A 23429-nucleotide genomic window follows, 5' to 3' on the forward strand; every position below is an offset into this window, starting at 1 on the left:
AGAGAACGAACCCACAGGTTTTTGGTTTATTCACATACTGAACCATTAATATTTGATAAATTACAGTTTGACCCCGTTACTTATGCATTTCGACATTTTTTGCTTATATTTTTCAGTCCGTAATCAATAGTATTGTTTTCTCTGGCGCTGTGTCGGTCGATGTGTGTTAGAAATGACATTCAAAGTTTGTCTTAGGATTATTTGACCCCAAAAAAAAAATGTGTCTTCGAATGCAAGTAAATATTAATAAGTGGGAGATGATCATATACATACCTTTGACCAAAAAAATAAAATAAAGAAGAAAGATATATGATCATAGGTTTCATACACCAAATTTAACCAATTTAACCTAGTCCGGTTCAAACTGCTTTGTGGCAACCTAATTAAGTATCGCAGTCCCTAACCTACTTGTTTTATAACTCTTAAACAAGAAAATAAATAAATCTCCTTCAGCGATCACTACTTTTTCTTACGTAAGTTGACTGTAATTGTTTACGACCAAAGCATACCAAAAACATTAACTAGGTCAAAATAATATGTAATGCAGGTAGAAATACGAAATTGAATCCATTTTTATTCGATAACAATAAAAGTAAACAAAGGTTTCCAAATTACATGTTATGGAAAATACAAGAAGTAAAAGCTTATAGGATACTGCAAGAAATCTGATAGGATAATGAGATGCTGGAGAAAGTTCACCAATGTATAATGGAATGCTTCTTCTCTTTATATCCTAAAGCTCTGATTACCAAATGGAGAAGAATTCTCAGAAGCTCTACAAGATAATAAACATTTTTTTTGTCAATTTAGAGATAAATGATACAAATGTAAGTTGAAGTCTGATGCAGAATAACTTGAATGAACTTACATTTTAAGTTTCCCTTGCCTCCTGCTTGATCACGAGGTCCCTATCCATTGACTTATGTTGGTGCTCCCTGCCCCTGGTCTGAGAGTGCAAGTCTAAACCTTCAACGGTTCCTGTCGCGTTTCTTTCGGAATTTAGAGAAGATGATCCCACATGTCCCTATAGAGCAAAGAAATAAATAAAAAAGACACGTTAAAAGCAAGCTTAAAATATACATAAACTGCTGAGAGAGACGGTAAGATCTTAACTGGAAATGATCCACCATCACCAGAAAATCCTTGCGAAGTATATTTACTCCTAAAGTCAACAATATCTGGAAGCCGAAGACCATTAAGAATGCTTGGTCCACCTCTGAACTGTCTGTCTCCCAAGTCAATGGAAGGTTGAGAGAATCTTGAAGCAGGTCTAAACTCGAAATATTCCTCATGCTCTTCCCTAGAGATAATTGGTGATATCTGGTCAAAGTCTCTATCCGATAATCCTGAAAAATAATCTCCGGATCTTTCAAGATCTTCACTGCGTAGGTGAACAGTCTTGAGGTACTCCTGGAAAATAGTATTCAAATGTCTACGTCCATCTTGCTCTAATATGGCATGTTGGCCAATGGGGCACAAATGAGAGTTCACTGCTAGATGTTGGTTATGGAAATGGCCTCCCTGATGCATCTGATTGTGAACTACATCAGTTGTTGGTGCCGTCGTATGCTGTTGGGGCAATGAAGGTTTTGGCAAAGGTTGCTGTGAAGAATATAAACCTGATGAGCTTTCAGGGGCTGGGGCTCTTCCATACTTACGCACCATTTGCCTCCAATATTGAGCTCTTGTTAATTGACTTGGTAACGAAGACTGTTCTTTGTGCATAGTAGGCAGAGGCTGAGGTGGGTGAACATCCGGCACTTGTTGGAAATGTGATTGAGCTTGCACGTTTATGAGACCTTGAGAAGCTGGAAATGTCAGTGATGGATGTTGCGGGTGAGATGGCACTGACGGGTAGCTCTGAGATTGGAGCTGTGGTTGAGCTTGCATAGGAGAGTGAGTTTGAGCCCCATAATGAATTTCTTGCTGTACATAAAGTACTTGATGCTGGGGATCTAAACTTGGAAGGTGCAGCCGTTGTTGATGCATGGAGTATCCATCATCACCGTTTTGGTAATACTGCTGATATGGTTGTTGGTACCATTGATCTTGAGTCAGCGTTGCAGCAGCTACACCATGATCCTGTGCACTCTCATGAGAGGTGGCGCCCATAACAACATTAGCCTCATTGTAAGCATGCATCTGAACTTGCATTTCCTGATAGCATTTATTACAATATATACATGTAAGAACCAAAGAACAAACACATCTATACTGTATTTTTGACATAAATATAGATTAAAAATCTCACAGGACAAACTTCAACATGCTCCTGCCACTGAAGGTGCGAAGTTTTAACTCCACACCTGGTACACATAACAAGAGAGTTGCCGAATGCACATCTCAAGTCATGTAATGAGCTAGCAGACAGAGAGCCAAGCCATGTGCATCCACTGTTTTGGTATAAACAGTAGACCACGGTTTTGCCAATAGTATCAGCCAACACTTTATTTGACTCCACGAGTGGCTGTAAAAAGATGGTATATAAATTTAGTGTGCAAACACAACCAACTAAGCAAACAGAAAAGACAAATAAAATATTTTTAAAGATGAAGAACAAACCATTGCATCAGTTTCTGTGACTAAGTAACCATCGTAAGGGCACGCCATAGTGGTGCTTGCGACGTAAGCTAAACATGGCTTACAGTATAAGTGACCGCACATACAGGGCCGGCTTTAGGGTAGGGGCAAAGGGGCGTGGGCCCCGGGTCCAATTTTTTTTTTGCAAAAATAGTATTGGAAAAGGGGTCCAGTTTTAAAAAAAAATTAGGAATAGGGGCCCAAATGTTTTAAAATTATCGATAAATACACGTGAAAAAAATATTTAAATTTATTTTGGCCAAGGGCCCATGATATCTTTGAGCCGGCCCTGCGCACATAGACTGGAGAGCTTCATTGGGGTTGATAAGAAGTTGGCAAACAGGACAGAAATGCTCCCCGGGAACTGATTCAATTTTCGCTATGCGTTGAATGTCAAAACCCATTGGTTCTCAGATCTCAAGAGCTGTCGTGGCCTAATGACAAAGCAGCTTTTAAGTCTATGAGATAAATAACAAATGGAGAATTTAAAATTAGTGGGTAGATTCACACTAGACTGATCTCTCATAAAACATATACTAAAGATTCTAGCAACTGCGATTTCCACCAAGAAAAGAGATTAATTAACACAGTCTTTTTTTTTTTTTGAAAGATAATTAACACAGTCAACACATGGAAATACAAAGAGAGAAGTGACCACGAGATGCAGTGTAATGTAAGCAAACTTGAACTAGAACAAAGGAAAACGACGAGATCACGAAGCGCTGTTGATGGATGTTACATGATACTTACTTGTGAGAAAACTGACGATAGCCGAGTGAAAGAGAAGAGAGTCGAGACCGGAGATGACAACACTTGAGGAGTTGCTGTAATTATATAGGTCTTTATTTGGTTTTAAACTTTTCTTTGATACGGAGTCAAACTTGAATACATGTACTACAGTCAAGCTTTCTGTCTATATAGATTTCTTTCTTATTCAAAAGGTCATGTAAGATATATAACTAGATAAGGTCAAAATTTAAAATTATTAGATAATTTCACGCTTTTGAAACTTTTAAAAACAATTACGTAGTTATTGATTAAATTAGTAATTTGGCCTTTTTAAATAATCAGATATGAAATATATTAAGTAAATATGTTCGCACTCTTTCAAATTATTTCTTAACTTATATGAATCGAATTCCTAATAAATTGTATTTGGTTTTAAATTTTCTTTGATACGGAGACAAACTTGAATACATGTACTACGGTCAAGCTTACACGTTTTTAAAATCTTTGTCCATATATAATTTGGATTGTTTTTCTGAACAATCCTCGTATTATTTTTGATTTGAACAAATGTATATTCGTTCAAAAAATACATGATATAACTAGAGCTATCAAATTGTCTGTCCAACGTCCAATTAGGCTGCCCCATGCAGACCATTTGTATTTTAGACATTAGTCGGTCCATAATGGATAGTAGTCCAATATTGTTAATGCCCAATAAAAAAATATGCCGCATGGACAGTCCATTTCAATATAAAATTTTAAATTCATGTAATTATTTCATAAATTTGAATTTCCTCCAAATCTTGAAATCCCATGTTTCCGTCAAATCTACAAAATATCATTTTCTGCCTAACCAAAAATCATGTTTTCTGTCAAAATCACAAAATCTATTTTTTCACTAAATCCGTAAAATTTAGTTTTCTCTAAAACCGATTTTTTTTTTTTGTTTTCCAGCTAAAATCGTAAATTTCATTTTTCTACCAAATCCGTAAAATTATGTTTTCACACCAAAACTGTAAAATCATGTTTTCCACCAAATTCAAGAAAATTTATTTTCCCATCAAATTCGCAAAATTGTTTTTTTCCCAAAATCATAAAATCGCATTTTCCACCAAATCATAAAATCTCTTTTTCTCACCAAATCCGTAAAACTTAGTTTTCTATTAAAACCACAAAATTACGTTTTCTGACCAAATCTCATATTTTCGCCAAATCTGTAAAGTTTTGGGTTTCTACTAAAATTGCATTTTTCTGTTAAAACCATAAAATCGGATTTACCTGCCAAATCCGTAAGATTATGTTTTTACGCCAAAATCGTAAAATTATGTCTTCCTTTAAAACTGCTAAACCGAAAATTTCACCAAATCAATAAAATTTCATTTCATGATAACACTGTAAGATATTGTTCTCACGTCAAAACCGTAAAATCGCATTTACCGTCGTAAAATTATATTTTTCCAAGTTCAAGAAAATCGCAAATTAACAAAACTCTAAACTTTTTAAGAGTTTGGACATGCTATTGTCTATTTGGTCATGCCCAACTGGACCATGCACCAATTTGGTCTTTAGCTCATTTGGACCACAATTATATTGGACATGTTTATGATCCATCCACAATGAATTGGAATACGTTTGTCACCGACCAATTAATAGCTACAGCTATAATTAGATATTTTCTTTAATGGCAAAGCCAAAAGATGGTCCAATTGTATTAATGGAGAATCTGACGGGTTAGGACCGGCTCTGAGATTTTAGAGGTCTATGGCTGTGTTTATGTAAGAATTTTTTTTTTACAAATTTAGGAGCCTAAAAAAAATTTTTGGAGGCTTATATGTATGTAATTTTTTTAAAAAAAAATTTGGAGGCATGTTGCAAATGTTTCACTACGCATTCCTCAGGGCCGGTCCTGCTACTAGCTGATAAATTATTGATTATGTGCGAAACTAGATTAAATAATTTTTATTATGTACGAATACTAAGTATATGTTTAAAATAAAAAGATATGATTACTAATTAATCTTTTAAGATCGCCCAAGCATAATATCTCAGAACAACCCAATTGTTGCAAACAAATAAATTCTCCAAAATAGTAAGGTATTTACGTAGTCTCGGACAGGCTGACATATATGGACATGCTAACTACTGTGAATGATACTGTTGTTTAAAGAAACAAAACATTCCCATTATTAGTAGAAAAAAACTAGAAGGAGTGAATAGAGTAAATGAAAATCCAACTACTTCTGGTTTCCCATCTAAAATCCCCATCTATATAAACCTATCATCAACTCACACTTTTCTCACATCCAACAGAAAAACACAAAAGCAACTAAGTTTCCCTATTTTCTTATCACACAGAAAAAGGAAGAGGAAAAGAAAAGACAATGGCTTCGACACTGAGGTTCTTAACATGCCTTGTGACGGTGTGCATAGTTGCATCAGTAGGTGCACCAATCTCATGTGGCACAGTGGTACAAAGCATGAGTCCTTGTATCACATACCTATCGGGACGTATGGATTTGACGGCTGCATGTTGTGGGGGAGTCAGAGATTTGAATGCTATTGCTCAAACCACACCGGACCGTCAACAAACATGCAAATGCCTACAGGCCGTTGCTAAGAAGATTCCTGGTTTCAACCAAACTAGAGCCTCTGACCTTCCTGGAAAGTGTCGTGTTAGCTTTCCCTTTCCCATCTCCATAAGTACTAACTGCGACAAGTAAGCTTTTTATTGTCCTTTATTAAATGCAAGGTCACTCGGTATCCTAGAGACCATGATTTAATTCTTTTAAATTAGCCAACTACTTATTCTATAGGTCTTTTGTATTGTTGCAGCGTCCATCATGAGGATGAAGAGTATATGGTCTACGTACAATAAGTATAATGAAAAGGTCTACGTACGCTGACCTCAGCAGTCAGCATGCCCCTACATTGTCTTGTTTTTATCTTGTTGAAAAGTTTGTCATGTTTCTTTTTTGTCACCAAAAAAAAAAGTTTGTCATGTTACTTTGTAATATTTTGCTCTAGATTGCATCGTAATTATGTTTAAGATATGGTAATTGTACCTTTAATCATTTCTCCAACGCCCTTATTAATCATCTTCTCTTTATATCAACGACAATTTCAACTATAAATCTTTTCTTTGTACAACTAGGAATGCTACTTCTTTATCTTGATCTGGAAAAGTTTTTGAGTATTCTCACTGTAGTGATAGATTCTCCTTTCTATAAATCATATTGGCTTATTCAGTTGGCCCGGGAAAAAACATATTTAATACTACGGAGTGGATTAGTATGAAAGCGTACCACTCTAGCTTGGCCGAGTTCAGATATCTCTCGACTAATGTTGTTTGTTACAATATATCCACCATATCAATAACATGGGCCGATTATTTGTTTCCACTACCATGACAACAATAACCTATGCTACAAAAGATTATTGCTTTCTATGTATTTATGACCAGCTTTTTCCGTAATCATCACGATCACTTCTTCCTCTGGTTTCCGCTTCCTTCTATTCTCTTTTATCATTGTAATTTCCTTTATATCCACTACCGTTGTTTTATTCATCTCAGTATCATTAATTTATTTACATGTAACTTGTATAGAGAAAGACTAACATCTAGTGTTCACTTCAGGCTCAGACCTTGCTCCTTGATTAATCGTGGTTGAGCCATAAAGGAAAAAAGATTGTGTTGTGTTAAATATGTGCTTATTATAGGCTTATAACTCAAAAGAATTTAACAATAAATGCATTGGTGCTAATCATTTATATATTAGTTTAGTAATTCTCCAACTTCTAACGTGAAACTTTCATTCATTCATCAACTCCTCTAAGGCTCAACATTAGAAAAATTATATAGAAAACGCCTATGATGGTCTAGCCTGCGACTCTTAAGTCCTAATGAATGATGTTGTATTTATGTACCGTGCCACTGGATACAACTAAAGTAAGGCTTGATCAGCTCCAAAAAAGGCGCCCCCCCCCCCCCCCCCTCTCCCTCGTGTGCCTAAGTAACAGAGGCTCTTTCGGTACTTTATCTACCATAGCAAGAGAAGATATTTAGGACTTTGGAAAGGTGTTATTGCAGGACTGCATCGTCAATGTATCTATGGTGGCTTAAGGAATGGCTTATATAAGCCTATGAGTCTCAAATTTACTTAATTATATTTTGTATAACCAAGTAGGGTTTGGTCCTAATATAGCAAGGAACGTAATTATAAACGCACAGAACTATATAGTTATGATCAAATACAGGAGGTGATATTGTCTTTCTCGTTTAATTTTTTTTTGTTATCTTGAATCCTGGACAAACAGGAAACCCTACGACCTAACCCGCAGGAACAAGACCATCCAAGAACCTCACCACACTCTCCATGTACTGAGAGTGGAACTCGGCTCCACAGTTTCCTTCAAAATGACTCGGGGAAGGATCAAGCAAAAAGGCCAAGAGATGAAGCAGCCAGACCGCTTTTGCCAACCCCAAAAACTCTCCATAGAACTGACTTCTTCGATGGTTACCAGCTAAAATCATCTCCCGCTGCTCCAAGTCCCCGAACAAGGACTCTTCCATTCTGTGGTGAATGACGGAAAGGTACTTCTTCGAGCATAAATTACCAAAATGACAAGTCGGTAAGACCCCAAGAAGCTCCATAGGATCCATCGCTTTCATGTCTTTGACTGAGCAAAGCAGGTCTGATAAGAGAAGACAGGCTTCCGTTCATGTAAAAACTTCTCGTGGTCGATCGAATCCTTGGAAGATTTATATTGGGCCAAAACTAGGCCTTCAAAAAAAAATATTTAGTATTTGAAGTTCCGAAACATCAAAATAAGCTTCTCCACCACCAGATAGAATATTAAAAGCATATCATAGATGCTGACAGATTCGACCAATAAAAATCATAGATGCTGATAAGAGAGTACGAAAACGCTGTCGTTTAACACGTAACTTTCTCAAAAATTCCAAAAAAGAGATGTCAAAAAGGTCTTCTCAGAATCCAAACCGTCATACATGGTTTAAGCTCCCCCCCCATCGATTCCTTCAAATCGCCGGATCTTCTCGATTCCGATTCCCTTCTCCCTCCCTGATCCCGTGTTTCAAAGGTAAACATTTTAGCTTCCCCGATTCGTTTGATAGATCCCACCATTATCATATCCGCAATAGCTTCTGTTTATTTGATTGGGTCTAATTCAGGATATCCGGCGATTTGGTGGATGCGTGGAGAAGGGTTTGTAGAAAAGCTTCTCTCTTTTGGTTTTAGAGTTTGTGGGTTAATGGTTGAAGAGAGAAAGATAGGGTTTTGAAAAAGGTTTTGTTGGAGATTGCTTAAAAGCATACGACTATGGATGAAGAGGCTTCTTCTTGGATTAGGAGGACTAAGTTTTCTCATACTGTTTCTTACCGTCTCAACTCCTCAAAGCTAGCCTCTTTCCCTCTTAAGGTCAACCAAGAGAATGTTTCTCAACTTAAAACAATCCCCCAGAAGTTGGTTTCAAGTAGTTCACCGAATGTATGTGTTGTTGTTGAGACAGAAGTACAGACAAACCCTGTAACTAATAAACAGAGATCCGTCTCTCCTTCCCCTCAGATGGCTCTCCCTGATGTCTTTAAGGAAGCTAGGTCTGAGCGTAAGAGATTCTCTACTCCGCATCCGAGGAGAATGGACTCTGAAAAGGGAATGAAGGTTAAGTTATCTCATAAAGACTCCTTTGAGAAGAGGAGATCGTTCAACTTGCGGTCTCCTTCGGTTCCCATCAGAGATCTTAGCACTCTGAGGATTCAAGAGAGGGTGAGCAAGAGCAAGAAGGACACAGGGTGGTCTAAGCTTTTTGATAACGGTAGTGGTCGTAGAGTCAGTGCTGCTGAAGCTTCTGAGGAGTACCGTATCGATATGTCGAAGCTCTTCTTTGGGCTTAGGTTTGCTCATGGGCTGTACAGCCGACTGTACCATGGAAAGTATGAAGATAAAGCTGTTGCTGTGAAGCTTATCACTGTCCCTGATGATGATGAGAATGGATGCTTGGGAGCACGGTTAGAGAAACAGTTCACCAAGGAAGTCACCCTCTTGTCTCGGTTGTCTCATCCAAATGTTATCAAGGTGATTCCACTCTCTTTTGGCCAATATAGGTGGAATGATGTCTATGGTTTGTTCTAACTTTTCTTCTCTTGTCTGTGTGCTAAAACAGTTTGTGGGAGCGTATAAAGATCCACCTGTATACTGTGTCCTCACTGAGTATTTACCTGAAGGATCTTTAAGATCTTTTCTACACAAGCCTGAGAATAGGTCTCTTTCTTTAAAGAAGCTGATAGAGTTTGCTCTGGACATTGCAAGAGGGATGGAATATATCCACTCACGGCGCGTAATTCATCGAGATCTTAAGCCGGAAAATGTATTGATCGACGAAGACTTCCAGTTGAAGATCGCTGACTTTGGCATAGCGTGCGAGGAGGAGTACTGTGACATGTTGGCTGATGATCCAGGGACTTACAGATGGATGGCACCTGAAATGATTAAACGGAAACCACACGGGAGAAAGGCTGATGTGTATAGCTTTGGACTCGTTTTATGGGAAATGGTAGCTGGAGCAATCCCTTATGAGGACATGAATCCTATTCAAGCTGCTTTCGCAGTCGTGCACAAGGTAAAGTGTGTTCTGACTATTATAGTTCAGTTGTTTCAACCTTTTGAGATCTTATCAGTGTTGTTTTATGGTTCAGAACATTAGGCCGGCTGTTCCGGGAGATTGTCCAGCAGCAATGAAAGCTCTGATAGAGCAGTGTTGGTCGGTTGCGCCGGATAAGAGACCTGAGTTTTGGCAGATTGTGAAAGTGCTTGAAGAGTTTGAGGATTCGCTGGAACGTGAAGGGTGCTTGAATCTGAGTTCAAACAAGATTTGCAAGGATCCAAGGAAAGGTCTGAAACATTGGATTCAGAAACTTGGTCCGGCACAAGGAGGAGGGGGCAGCAGCAGCAGTGTTCTTGGTGGATCGGCTTTGCCTAAGCCTAAATTCGCTTGAGAGATGTTGTAAGAGTGTCTTTTTGTAAATTTATATGTAAAATGCAAAACAAAAGGTTTTGTATTTGTGATGTGTTGTATGATCCTGTCCTGTTTTTGTGGGTTGTGATGTGATCTGTAATCTTTCATCTTCTTCTCTAGATTTGCTGTGTAATGACAATCAAACTGGGGAATGGTTTTGTGATTCGATGTTTATGGGATTCACTAACGTTTCGACTAGTCCCAGCAAAATATAACAGTTATCTAGAGAAAAATAAATATAACATTCATCTATAAATAGATAAAACATAACATTTCTTTGGAATAAAGAACCACATTGAAACGAAATCTCGCTTCTATTCTATTTTGGGAAAACTGTTTTTTTAGAGCAAAAAAATTGTAACTATGTCTCTTTAGACTAATCTATATTTTGTGTCATATTTTTCTATAATACCTTTTAATATTTTTGAAAATAAATTTAATAAATAGTTTTACAAACAAAAAAAATTTGGAAAAATAGTAACTTTTGATAATATACATATATGAACTTAGTGATATTTTTTCCAGTTATAAAAAAGTTAAAATTATAAATTTCATATTATGTTCTAAATAAAGTAGAAATGACATTCTACGAAGTAGAAAACGAAATCCACTTTTTTCATTGAATCTACAATGTTTAGAATACGTGATCTACATAAATAGGAGTATTCTAAAAATATTTAGAATACACATTCCGCACTTAACCTATCGTTCTAAAATCTTTAGAAATCAAAATCTACACATTAATATAAATCTAAAACACGTAGAAACCGACTTCTACAGATTTACTATAAATCTAAAACATGTAGAAATCAAAATCTAAACATTACTATAATTCTAAAAAACTGTAGAAACCGATTTCTACATATTAGTTGTATTCTACGGATAAGAAATCAGTTCCTAAAAATATGGAAACAAAATATTTGGGAATATTCACTTTTATATTTTGAAAAAAAAAATCGATTTTAAAAAAAAAAACAAAAAAAACGAAAAAAGAACAAAAAAATAAAAAAACGAAAAAGGAATAAAAAATTACAATTTTAAGGGCATTACTGCCATTTTGAAAAAAATTAGTCTAATGGGACATAAAGTAATATAGATTAGTATAAAGGGACATAGTTACCATTTTTTTGCTCTAAAAAAACAATTTTCCCTTCTATTTTTTACTATAGAGGAAAACATATTGAAATGAAGATGGTCTTAGAGAAAATTATTCTCCTTTATCTTCGGTAAATGCTGTAAAATAATATTTTTTGCAATATCTTGTTGACAGTAATTTCAGTTTTTTTAAATATATAATTATAGAATACAGTAATTTATTTTCTCTGTTTTTACTATAATGTAATTAATAGTTGTTAGTAATAACACACATTGTTGACAAAAAAGAAGAAGTAATAACACACATTAGTTGGTGATAATGATGCAACATTGAACAACACACTTTATGTTAAATAATTAAGGTGTTGCTTGAGAAAAAAAATATGTTTGTTCAAATGTTACATCTTGCTGCACTAAACTCTTGTTGCTATCTACTTGAAAATCAGCCACCAATACCCCTTTTTTCTTTCTTTTTTTTACTGATTCAAAGGGAATCCAAAGAAGTGATGGAAGTAGCCAAATATTTACCCCATTTACCCAAAAGGTAAATAAAACAAATACTCTATAGTGGCCCATAATGGGATGTGTTGATTCAGCAACTCACCAGATACAAGATCTATAAAAGCATGCATGTTAAAAACAAATCAATGGATCTTAATATTTACTCCACTGGTTAATTTTTAAACATCTTACCAAATAAGTGACCAAATTAACATATACTCCCTCCGTTTCAAAATAGAAGATGTTTTATAGAGTTTTTGATATTTTAAAATAGATGATGTTTTCTTACATCAATGCATTTTTTCACTTTATCAAAAACTGTGTAACCAATAATATTTTGTAGTCTGTTTTGTGATCGGTTCGGTTGAATAATTTTTAATTTATATTCTAATGATATTTTTAAGATAAAAAAATAAGTTTTTTAATAGGGAGTAATTATGAACATGACAGGGTTAACTTTTGAGTAATTTATATATTTTTTAAAAAATAAAAAACGCACGAATTAAAGTACATAATTTAATACTATAAAATTATAAATAGGACAATTGTCAATAATAGCACCTTTAAAGTTTATGTCTCAAAAATAGCACCAGAAGGAGAAAGTCACAAAAATGACATTCATTAAAGGGTAAAATATCCCTAATACCCTTGGTTTAAAATTAAATAAACAAACAAAAATAAATAAAATAAAAATAAAAAAAAATGAAAAAAAGAATTTTTTTTATATAGTTTCAGATTATATGTTTTCAGATTCGAAATTTTTATAAATTTTTTTTTTAAAATTTTTTTTTTTAATTTTTTTTTTTAAATTTTCTTTTTATAATTTAAAAATACTTTTTGAAACTGTTTTTAAAATTTTTATTTTTTATTTTAGTATTTTTTTTTTATAAAATTTTAAACCCTAATTCCAAAACTCCACCCCTTAACTCTAGACCCTAAGGTTTGGATTAATTAACCCAAAGGGTATAAGTGTATATTTACTTCTTTAATAAAACCTATTTTTGTGACTTTGAGCCTTGAGTGCTACTTTGGGAACATAAACTTGGTTTAGTGCTATTCTAGTCTTTTTCTCTTATAAATACGTATTAACACGCACTATAAGGGACAGCTAAAAACGAAAAAGGTTAAAGTGTTGACAACGAAACGCAACTCAACTCTCTGTTTTCTCGAGATCCTAGACATGTCTCTCTGACCCATTCAACTCCACTCTCTTCCATTCCACTGAACCACCCCTCCCTGATCCCTTATTTGCCATGACCCACCGAACCCAGCGACGTCGCCGTCGTCACTCCTCCGTCTGCCACCGTCACCCCACTTCTAAACCCACCGCCGGTCTATGTGCCGCCTGTCTCCGCGAACGCCTCTCCACCATCGAAGCTCTCTCTTCCGATCAAGTCCCTGAGCTCCGCCGTGTTCGTGACGCTTCCGCTGCAGAAGAAGAAGAAGGTAGAGCCAGTAGGAGGCTCTTGGAAGAAGAAGAAACCGGAGATGGAGAGGAGAAGAAGACGATGAAGGAGTTTATAGATCTTGAATCAAAAACTCACCAGATCAAGAAGAACGACGTCGCTTCGGTTCTCACCAGGACGCTTAAGAAGCTTTCACTCAAACTTCCTATGAATGGAAACAATCAAGAAACAAGTCTTAGACGTAGCTCATGTGATGTAGATCCAAGGTTATCTCTAGAGGCAGGTGGAATCCATTTCGAGGAAGCTAGAGCGTCATGGGACGGATGCTTAACCGGAAAGACATATCCAAAGCTGGTGGTTCCTTTATCAGCTGTGACTGAAGAGGAGAAGGATCCTGGGGGGACAGCTCAGACAAGGGATTACTACTTGGATTCACGAAGGAGAAGAAGCTTTGATCGATCAACGAGACATGGAATGCTAAAGGTTGATGAGTTGAAAGGTGAGTTGTCACCTGAAGCTGTTGGTTTGTTTCATGGAGCGAAGTTGCTTGTTACTGAGAGGGAACTGAGGGATTCAGATTGGTATTCCATCAAACCGAAGAGCTTAGAGTTAGCTTCTAAAGGCGTTGATTGTGTTGCTGCTGGTGAGGTGAAGAAGAGTGGAAAGAAATGGCCCAAAGGATGGAATCTTTGGGGTTTGATTCAGAGGAAGACTGATGCGGTGAAGAAGGAAAACAAGACCGATGCCATGGAGGGTCCTTTTGTTGAGTCTTTGCTGAAGCTTAGGAGAGTGGTTAAAGGAGAAAGCAACGGTGATGTTAGCGAGAAACTCATGAGAAGCTACAGCGTTAGCGCAAGGAAGTCCTGTGATGGCATGTTTCATGGTGCTTCTATTGCTGATGGCTTTCAAGGTGGAAGAAGCTCTTGTGATGGTCTGTTTCATGGCTCTGTTACTGGCGTTGAGACTGTAAGAAGAAGAAGAAGCTCGTGCGATGACGGATTCTTTCATGGCATTGAAGGCAAAGCGGATCATCTTCTTCAGAGAGATGACAAGCTTGGGAGTTACTCGCCAGACAACCTCAGAAACAATATGGTTAGATTCTACTTGACGCCATTAAAGAGCCAAACAACAAGCAACTCTGGGAAAAGTAGGCTGATTCATTAGTCTGATCTCTGATGTATTATATTAAATATTGTGTTGTAATTAGCCATCCATTACCATGTATGTTACTTATTATCTGTATTGTTCTGTATATATATGAAGTAAGATCTTATGCCCATCTTGTTCGGTCTCCCCTTTCCTTCCACTTTTTAAGTTCTTCAACCCTCTCAAGAGTTCAATACAGATGTGGTTGTGTTGGGTCTGATCAATACAACAGTTCCTAGACTAATAAAAAACAATAGTTTCAATCTCAAGGCATTGAATACGAGTGCATAAAGCATCAAGTTATATTCCAAAGGGTTTAGATGAATCAAGCCAACAACAAAGGACAAGAGCAAGAACATCAATGGCACCGTAGAACACAAATGGGTCATATAAAGTTTTGTACTTTCCTCTACAATCTAATAGGATGTTGGTAGAGATACTTGCACCAATGGTTGAATCTACACACAGCTAATTTACGCAAATTTATTGTATCACAACCATTTTGTACCTTACTCAAGATCATACCCTTTCTCCTGAAGCTCAGTCATAACCTCATTCCTCATCCTCAGCCACAGTTTCTGAGCCTCTTTGTCAAACTTCTTCTTCTCCATCTCTTTCTGGTAATTATCACCTTCACCTTCAGACTCAACAACCCCTTTAGGCCCAATAGCCGTCCCGATCATCCCTCCCTTTGCAACAAAATCCTCCATCGCCTCTGTATCACCTGGATAAGGAAACTCACGCCGCTCATACAAATGAGCCAACTCTCTCTCCTCTTTTGGTCTCGGCTTCAGCGTCCACCACCCTAAAGGAGACGTTTCGTTGTATAGCCACGCCATGCCAAAGATTGTGTAGGTGCATAGCAATGCTTTCCCCACTTGTTTCCAAAAGAACATATCGTCACGCCCTAATCCAACCTTCTTCAGGTACTTGTTTGCGTCCATTGCTTTCAATGCCTCTACTCCTGTCACACACCCACACATACACACAAAACAACCAATCAGAATAAAAAATGAGGTTACATGATTTCGTTCAGGCATTTCATCGAACAGCTTACATGCCACCATAAACTTAGATCACACAAAAAAAGTAAAAGCTTAAACCTTTGACAAAACCCACAATTCCCAGTGATATAAACGAATAACGGATTGTAATTTTAGGGATCTAACCCCATGAGTTTCATCCTAAGTACATAATAAGGGAACAAGACAGTAGACATAGGCAGATTAGATCGGGAAATAAGTCAAGGATGGAAGAGAAATCTTACCCGTTTTAGCTTGTTGAAACTGTTTCCGCACCATCTTCTTCTCCGAAAAGCTAGGAGTCGAGGACCAAGCTTCTGCACGATGATCAACGAGCTGAGCTCAGCGACATCAGACTAACACAGAAACGCTCAAGTGAAACGCTGTCGTATTAGAGATATTGGACTTGATAACTTTGTTTTAGGCCTTTTCGTTTACGTAGTGGTTTGGACATGTGGCCTTGTTTAGTAGCACTGAATCAACGTACTGTCTAGTCTAGTCTCCAGTTTATAAAATTAATTTTGTGAATAATCAACGTATTTTTTTGTTTTGTTTTGGAGGTAATTTATATATCTGAATTGGATGAGCTGTATATAAGAATTTAAAATTAGCTTTTAGCTCACCTTTCAAACGAATGATTGAAGTATCATGTCAAATGTCAATGGGAATCTATTTGATAACTTATAAGGCATTATTTATATACCTTTTCTATATTATTTCAGATCAAATTTAAAAAATATTCAAACACAATTTTATATTAAGTTTGTAAACCATAATCTTTAAAAAAGATTCCTGCAGTTTGAAGCATAAGACGTTTTGTACAATATATAAACTAATATTTTAAGTAATAGTTATATACTAGGTAATGACCCGCGCCTTGCGCGGGATGAGAGTATATAAAAATAAATAATATACATTTATATTTTACATCATTATTTCAAATTTGCATAATTTTACATTTGGGTTATATTTTTATATTATTGTCATGTGAATGTGTTATAAACAACATTATTGACGCTTTGGTATGTGTCGAGAGTATATAAAAATGACATTGGTGAAGTTTGTTTAAATAGTAATCGTATGAAGTCCTGAAATGAATAGGAACGATATTGTAGAATTAATAAAAATATCTATCTATCTATACTATTATTTGAGAAGTGAATTTGCTTATTTGTCATCATCTCCATGATTTTAAGAAATTTTGCTTATTTCTCATATTTTAATAATTTTTAGTTGAGTCATTAATTCATTCAGTACGATAATATTATTATTTGTGACAAAAAAAGATAATATTGTTATTTTAAATTAAGTATGGATAATTGTTAGGATATAATCTATACTATAACTAAAGATTATCAATATTTTTGAGTAATTATTATATGAAAGTTTAATAATAGTATAAATATAATCTGTAAGTGATTTTTATCGTAATCTATCTTATATGAGTGCTAATACATAAAAGATATAGTTAACTAATATTTTATATATATATATAAAATATTATCAATATTTTGAGTAATTATTATATGAAAGTTTAATAATAGTATAAATATAATCTGTAAGTGATTTTTATCGTAATCTATCTTATATGAGTGTTAATACATAAAAGATATAGTTAACTAATATTTTATATATATATATATATATAAAATTGATATTTATTGTAGTATATTTTATCTACATTATTATTTGCAAAGTGACTTTTCGCATTCAAGCTCTCACGTTAAAAGTTAAAGCGGTCAAAGTCGTTTTACCTTTAAAGAATAATTAGCTTAAACATTAGTTAATTATAAAATATTTACAATAAAAATAAAAATTAATCAAAAAACAGAAACATATTATAAGAGAAAATATAATTAGTGTATATCTCAATGCTCCCGTTGATGTAAATGTCATACATATTTTAATGGTTTATTTTATGAACTTATACTATCATGATAAACATGTTGTTAAAGTTTCAATTTTCAACATGTTCTCACAAACATCATTTTAATTCCTTCTTCTATTAAGTTTAAAAAAAGATGTGTAATTATATATGAACGAAAAATAATTTTGTAAATAATTCATTATATAATTAATTAAAACTGAATTTTATATTAATAATATTAGATTTATAAGTTATATTAGATAGTTTATTATAAATTAATATAAAATAAAACATATTTTTAAATATAAGATAAATATTGTGTTGTTATCTGGAAATAATATTTTAGAAAATAAGATGTAAGAGTTTATAATTAAAATATTGTAATTATGCTATTTTATAAAGTATATATATATGAATATATATATATATATATATATTGGTGAAATTTGTTTCCATATATTATCGTACTGGTTCCATATATTGGTAAACTAATAAGTATTTCGTAAGAAAATGTGCGGACAAATCACATATTAAACGTAAGATCTCAAGAGAATATTGAGTTTTCACAGTTTAACCTTAAAATATGGTAACATAAATTAATTATAATTTTGACTTGATTCTTACACGGGCACCATACCAAATATTCGATTAAAAATAAGGCAAGTTTTATTAAAACGTGATAACAAAGTTTAACATTTAAATTATTCCTTATTTGATAGAATTTAACATTTATTCTAATAGACGTTCACATTAAATACCAAAACAAAACAAATATCTCGCAAGATTGGATTCTAGCAAGATCAAAGTCAATACGATATATTAAAGAGAAAATTTGGAGGACATGACTGCCGAAGATAAATATGAGAAAATATTACAATGTTGCTACAATATTATTAGACAGAATTCCCACTGAGACAGATGAAACCCATAATTACAGCCACGTAACTCAGTATAATATCTAAAAATATTAGTGGTCAACATAATGTTTGGATTGTTCTGATGATATTTTTTTCTTAGATAAAAATTTGACAAAAAATGTGTCTAATCGGTAATTTATGTTGGAAATGTGTCACATATGCAGAATGCAAGTTTATTAGATGTTCATAAGAAAACCTTTAAGATTAGTTGATTATGACGACAATGTTTTTTGAACCCAGTTAAGTTTCATCTATATTACCTTAAGTTTCGATAGAAGAGATCAATAATGATACTCATGCAAGAGGTTCGGTGGTTTTACAATATATATGACATAATATGAACGTTATGGTTTCATATAAGTAATCTCATTTATGTATAGAAAATTAACGTAATTAATTAAAATAGTGAGCAGTGGCATATTATGTAATTCTTCTAGTAAATGTTGGTCAATTATTAAAAGATGCTGAGGAGGCTTGTAGGAGTGACACATAAGCTAAAATGGCAAAGTTGTTAATATAATACCAAATAAAGGTTATTTTTTAAAAGTGCTTCTCTTTTAATAAGAAAGGGATACTTATATCTATGTATATATGTACCTAGCTAGCTATATTAAATTACATTTGTAAATTGTTACTATGTTTTAGACGAGTGTTTACTTCAAATAGATTTACATCAAGATGTGGTGTGACTTGAATAGTTGAATTAGTCTAAAAGTTTCTTTTTTAAGTCTAAAAGTCTTCAACTATGTTAAATCACGTTTGTTGTGAAGGAATATGCTTTCTTATATTAAGCCATAACACGTTTGCTTGGGATTAGTTCAATATCCAGTGAATAAATAGATTTCACTTATGACGCTTAAGCTTACGAATTTGTTGGGTAAAATAAAATGCTATATGTAGACATAAACACGAACGCAACAGAGTAATCACTTGTAGTTGTTTTTAGTTACACTTGCTAGCAAGTTAGGTTCAGCACAAGTTTATATACACTTTTGCAGAGCAAGTGTGGGTGGGTTTAGTTAGATGATGAGGTGTTTTTTTGCATATAAAAGGTGTAGATTATGCATTACTTTTGTCTTGCTCAAAAAACAATGCATTACTTTTGTCAAACAGTTAGTCCTTTTCGATAATGAATTATTTATTTCGTTTTATAATCGTGTAGCGTGTTATTTATCGAAATATCCGGTCCAACTTGCTGAAGTTTATGCAAATTGTGTTTTTGTTTGTTAAATATTATAAAGGGGTATGGTTCGTGCATTGTCACTTGGAAATCCATACAATTAGGGGACTAAAGATGGCATTCGCCGTCGACAGGTCACCGCCCGTGACATGTCACTGCTTCTTACACCCACCGATCTTTTCAGTGTTAGGACTTTTTTTTTGTAATTTTAGTTTATACTTAGTACCTATAAGGTGCATGGTTAGAATAATTTGCATGTAAAAAAATTTGGAAGATCGGACATTTTATATAATAAACTACTTCATAAAACGTTATTCTTATGCTAGGCTTCTATTTCTTTTCTTTTTAACTATTAATTTCCGTTGCAACTTGGCAATTAGATTTATCCAGCAGAAAACAAGAAAAAGAAACCCATACGGTGCTCGGCGGACAATGTCACGGATCCTCTTTAGCAAAATCAAAAGGTTCGATCGGTCGTCGGTGTTCTTTAAAGTTGTTTAGTGATGTATATTGTATACAGACCCAGTTCTTTTTTTTTTTTCCGTCAATATATTAGATAAATGGGTTTAAAGGCCCACATTAAAAACATACATAAACCCAAAAACCTGGGCCAAAAACCTTAAACTTCTGGGCCTGGGCCTAAAGCCCAACAACTAGAAACCCTAACCCCCACGAGGCATCGCCGCCGCGCGGACACACGCTGCGGCATCGACGACGCCCTCGCTTCGGATCAACACCGGGAACCAACCGACGGTTCACCCGGATCGCCGGAGCTCACTTACTCCACACCATCACCACCGCCAACCGTCTTCGACAGAGGTGAGCCCAAATACGGAGAGTATCACTCGACGGATCGAGATCTCATCCGTCACCAATCGTCGCAATCACCGAGAGGAAGACTTTTGCGGGAACCGTCACCGTTAACCTTGGACGAGCTTCGATCGTCCTCCGACGTCGTCACCACCAAACCACACCAAGCAACCTTGACAACACCAAAAGAAAAGAAACCGACTAAACCCTAAAAATTAAACTAGGGAACTAACCGACGGCGAGGCAAGGCATGAAACACCTTCACCTCCCGTAAACTAGACCGACGACGGCAGAGCTAGACGTAGCCTCCACCTCGCGGGGACTTGAACCGGCGTCGACGGAGCTGACGGAGCCTCCGCCTCCCGGAGATAAAACCAAAAGGCCACAGAAAGCGCTTCACCGCCGCATCCTCACCACGACCGCGCCTTTACACCAGAACCAGATCCGCCATGGACGACCTTCTTCTAGAGCTCAGGCAAGGCGGAGGAGGGAGGGAGCGTCAGCAAAGCGAAGATCGGAAACTTTTAGGTGGCTTTAGGGGCTCCGGTGACCGCACGCACGCTCACGCGCCGGACGATCACCGGACCCAAAACGTTGCACAACTACTTTCGTATAAACTGAAAATATTCTTTTTTATTTTCTGTATACAGACCCAGTTCTATGTATAGACAAATCTAATATTGGCTTTAAATCTCCGAAAAATTGAGTTACTATATAGAACATAGACCTCTAAATTAAGCAAAAAAATATTTATTAAAATCTTGACTAAATTTTTTATGTCTCAAAAGTTCAGAATCGGTTATGCATGTATATATATAGCTTAACTGGAATCACAATTTCCATGAAAATAATCATAATAGTTTATTAAGAGAAAAAAAATGCCAGGGAATCGATTCCAAAAGACTTTGGCGGTTTCATCCAGTTCGCAAGACGTTTGTCCCTTGGTGCACTTAAACCTTATAGTTTTCTGCTTAAACAGTTTTCTGACTTATTCCTTGTTTGAAATAATACTCAAGTGTTCAAATGAGTAAAAGATTATTTAACTTGAAAAACTTCTAATATTAAATGTATGGAGAGTATTAGTTGTACCAGAAATGTCAAAAAATATATTCAATTATTGACATGTATCCCCAACATTCAGACCTCCCCCTACATATAGCTCCTGGAACGTCCAAAGGGCCATTGAATAGAAAATATTTTTTATATATTTTGAATACGGTAACTATATAAGCATACTTTATGATAATAAACTAGATTATATCGTTAATATGCTCAATAACCCTACATATATTCTGAAAGTGATATACTTTTTGTTTGTGGCAATCTTGCATGACCACACCTCATACATAGAATTGATTTAGCACTTTTCATATATGAAACATGCGCGAAAGATTATAGAACTTGACTAACTATTTTCCTATAATATATGATTACTTTAAACTCCTTTTCAATAAGCAATGACATAGATGATTCAAACGTGTATTGGATAAGAATACTTACAAAGCATGTATTTAGATATATTAAGTAGAGTAGAATGATTAGAGTTAAAAATGTTACGTAATTGAGAAACTTCTAATTATATACATACGAAATGGAATTTTCAAGCATATATATTAGCCGTACGTTACTATCACTCGAGATGTCTACTGTGTGGCATCTAAATGATATACGACCAAGGTGACTACAAACATTTTTTTTATGTATCAACAAGTCATTTTAGAACAACAAAAAACAATTATCAATTCGAAAATCTAATACTCTTACCTAGCTAACATTTGGTTGTGACGTTGTGTTATCCTCACAAAGAATATATGAAAGATAAAATGCTTGAAAACGTTCCTTTAGTTCCATCGAAAAATTGCTATAAACATTTTGAATTGGATTAATGTGATATAATATATACAAGTACGGTGGTACGGTACCATTACCGGTCACGTAAGGAAGCTTACCGGCTTTAAGTGTATTAACATTTGACTAAAACTAATTGATTAATACTCTCTAGTCCCTAAACACTTAATTAGGACATATATCAATGTGATCCGTGATATCAGGAATTCTATGTTGTAGTAAACTCTATAGGTAATTGATTTCCTTTTTTTTGGGTAAAACGGTAATGTAATTCTTTGACATGTTCCAAGATTCTTCATTATATAAAACATAAAATACTGTATTTAAATAAATCATTATTGCATTTTGAATAGAGAACAACTCACACTATGGTCAACGATTGGGACAATAATTATGCAATATATAAATATAGATTGTAAATCTCACCAAACCATGTACAGAAGTAATTTGATTTACAAAAGGGTGATCTGATTAGATCTTCTTAAGTCATTTATGGGTTTACGGCAATGAAGAACATTTTGAAATTCAATCGTAGATTTCAATCTTTTAGAAAGGTGATTGGTTTGATTATCGTGAGCTCCATGATGACAAACATACGGTGATTGATGTGTTAGACTCGGTGATGAGACTCATAACCATTCATAACTACAGTGAAATGAATTTTTGCTGCCGAAGAGAGAAAAATATGAGAAATGGTTAGTGATTCACCATGTAGACATCTTCTAAAGGTGCAATAAAACTTTACCAAACCGGTTAAAAGCCCCATCGAAAACCTTACGTATAACTCAGCATGAACTCGTAAGGGTAGATCGAACGTATAGAATGCTGCCACGTGAACAAATCATAATGAAGAAGACAGATTCCTCGAGATCTTAAAGACAGAAGAAAAGACAATTAAAGTGAGAGACCGACCAATGATAATGCAAAACGCGCATCTCACGTGGACCCCTAAGTACAACTTGGCCATGTAAGTTACCGCTGATCTCGACCGTTCATTTGGCGGCTGCTTTTTCTGTTCTGACACATAAAATCCCAAATTGCGAAATAAATAAAAAGTTGTACTTAATCAGTGCAAATAAAAAATTTAAAGTACAGCAGCGTCAGTAACGTATATGTTTTTCTTTGGAATATAGTAGTTAATATTATTTTGTGTTTCAAAAAAAAAGTTTTGAAACTTCTTTTAATAAGGATGTTGAAAATTTGTTATTGTTATGAGAGGCATCGTATACTCCCAGAAAATGTCAACTTCGTATATTTTTATTCAATAAATAAAATCATTTTTCTTCTTTGGTT

At 34.9% G+C, this 23429-nt stretch overlaps 5 protein-coding genes across 5 annotated transcripts; 3 read left to right on the forward strand and 2 right to left on the reverse strand.

Moving 5' to 3' along the window:
* Positions 1-689: 689 nt before the first annotated feature.
* Positions 690-2659, reverse strand: LOC103856655. The gene is made up of 5 exons (XM_009133770.3): positions 2563-2659; positions 2252-2467; positions 1114-2157; positions 869-1024; positions 690-775 (listed from the first exon to the last, which is right to left on the reverse strand). Exons 1-4 carry the CDS (start codon positions 2608-2610, stop codon positions 872-874), a joined length of 1461 nt encoding a protein of 486 aa, XP_009132018.1. The 5' UTR covers positions 2611-2659; the 3' UTR covers positions 690-775; positions 869-871.
* Positions 2660-5588: 2929 nt separating this feature from the next.
* LOC103856656 (non-specific lipid-transfer protein 3) lies at positions 5589-6436 on the forward strand. The gene is made up of 2 exons (XM_009133771.3): positions 5589-6025; positions 6142-6436. Exons 1-2 carry the CDS (start codon positions 5691-5693, stop codon positions 6182-6184), a joined length of 378 nt encoding a protein of 125 aa, XP_009132019.1. The 5' UTR covers positions 5589-5690; the 3' UTR covers positions 6185-6436.
* A 1721-nt stretch (positions 6437-8157) lies between these two features.
* On the forward strand, positions 8158-10531 carry LOC103856657 (serine/threonine/tyrosine-protein kinase HT1). The gene is made up of 4 exons (XM_009133772.3): positions 8158-8409; positions 8501-9404; positions 9493-9948; positions 10025-10531. Exons 2-4 carry the CDS (start codon positions 8649-8651, stop codon positions 10322-10324), a joined length of 1512 nt encoding a protein of 503 aa, XP_009132020.2. The 5' UTR covers positions 8158-8409; positions 8501-8648; the 3' UTR covers positions 10325-10531.
* Positions 10532-12976: 2445 nt separating this feature from the next.
* LOC103856658 (protein OCTOPUS) lies at positions 12977-14625 on the forward strand. The gene has a single exon (XM_009133774.3). The coding sequence runs from the start codon at positions 13194-13196 to the stop codon at positions 14508-14510; it is 1317 nt and encodes a 438-aa protein (XP_009132022.1). The 5' UTR covers positions 12977-13193; the 3' UTR covers positions 14511-14625.
* A 139-nt stretch (positions 14626-14764) lies between these two features.
* LOC103856659 lies at positions 14765-16011 on the reverse strand. The gene is made up of 2 exons (XM_009133775.3): positions 15760-16011; positions 14765-15456 (listed from the first exon to the last, which is right to left on the reverse strand). The coding sequence occupies exons 1-2, from the start codon at positions 15791-15793 to the stop codon at positions 15002-15004; spliced, it is 489 nt and encodes a 162-aa protein (XP_009132023.1). The 5' UTR covers positions 15794-16011; the 3' UTR covers positions 14765-15001.
* Between the last annotated feature and the right edge of the window lie 7418 nt (positions 16012-23429).

Source organism: Brassica rapa, chromosome A03 (assembly GCF_000309985.2).
Source record: "Brassica rapa cultivar Chiifu-401-42 chromosome A03, CAAS_Brap_v3.01, whole genome shotgun sequence".
NCBI classification, from domain to species: domain Eukaryota; kingdom Viridiplantae; phylum Streptophyta; class Magnoliopsida; order Brassicales; family Brassicaceae; genus Brassica; species Brassica rapa.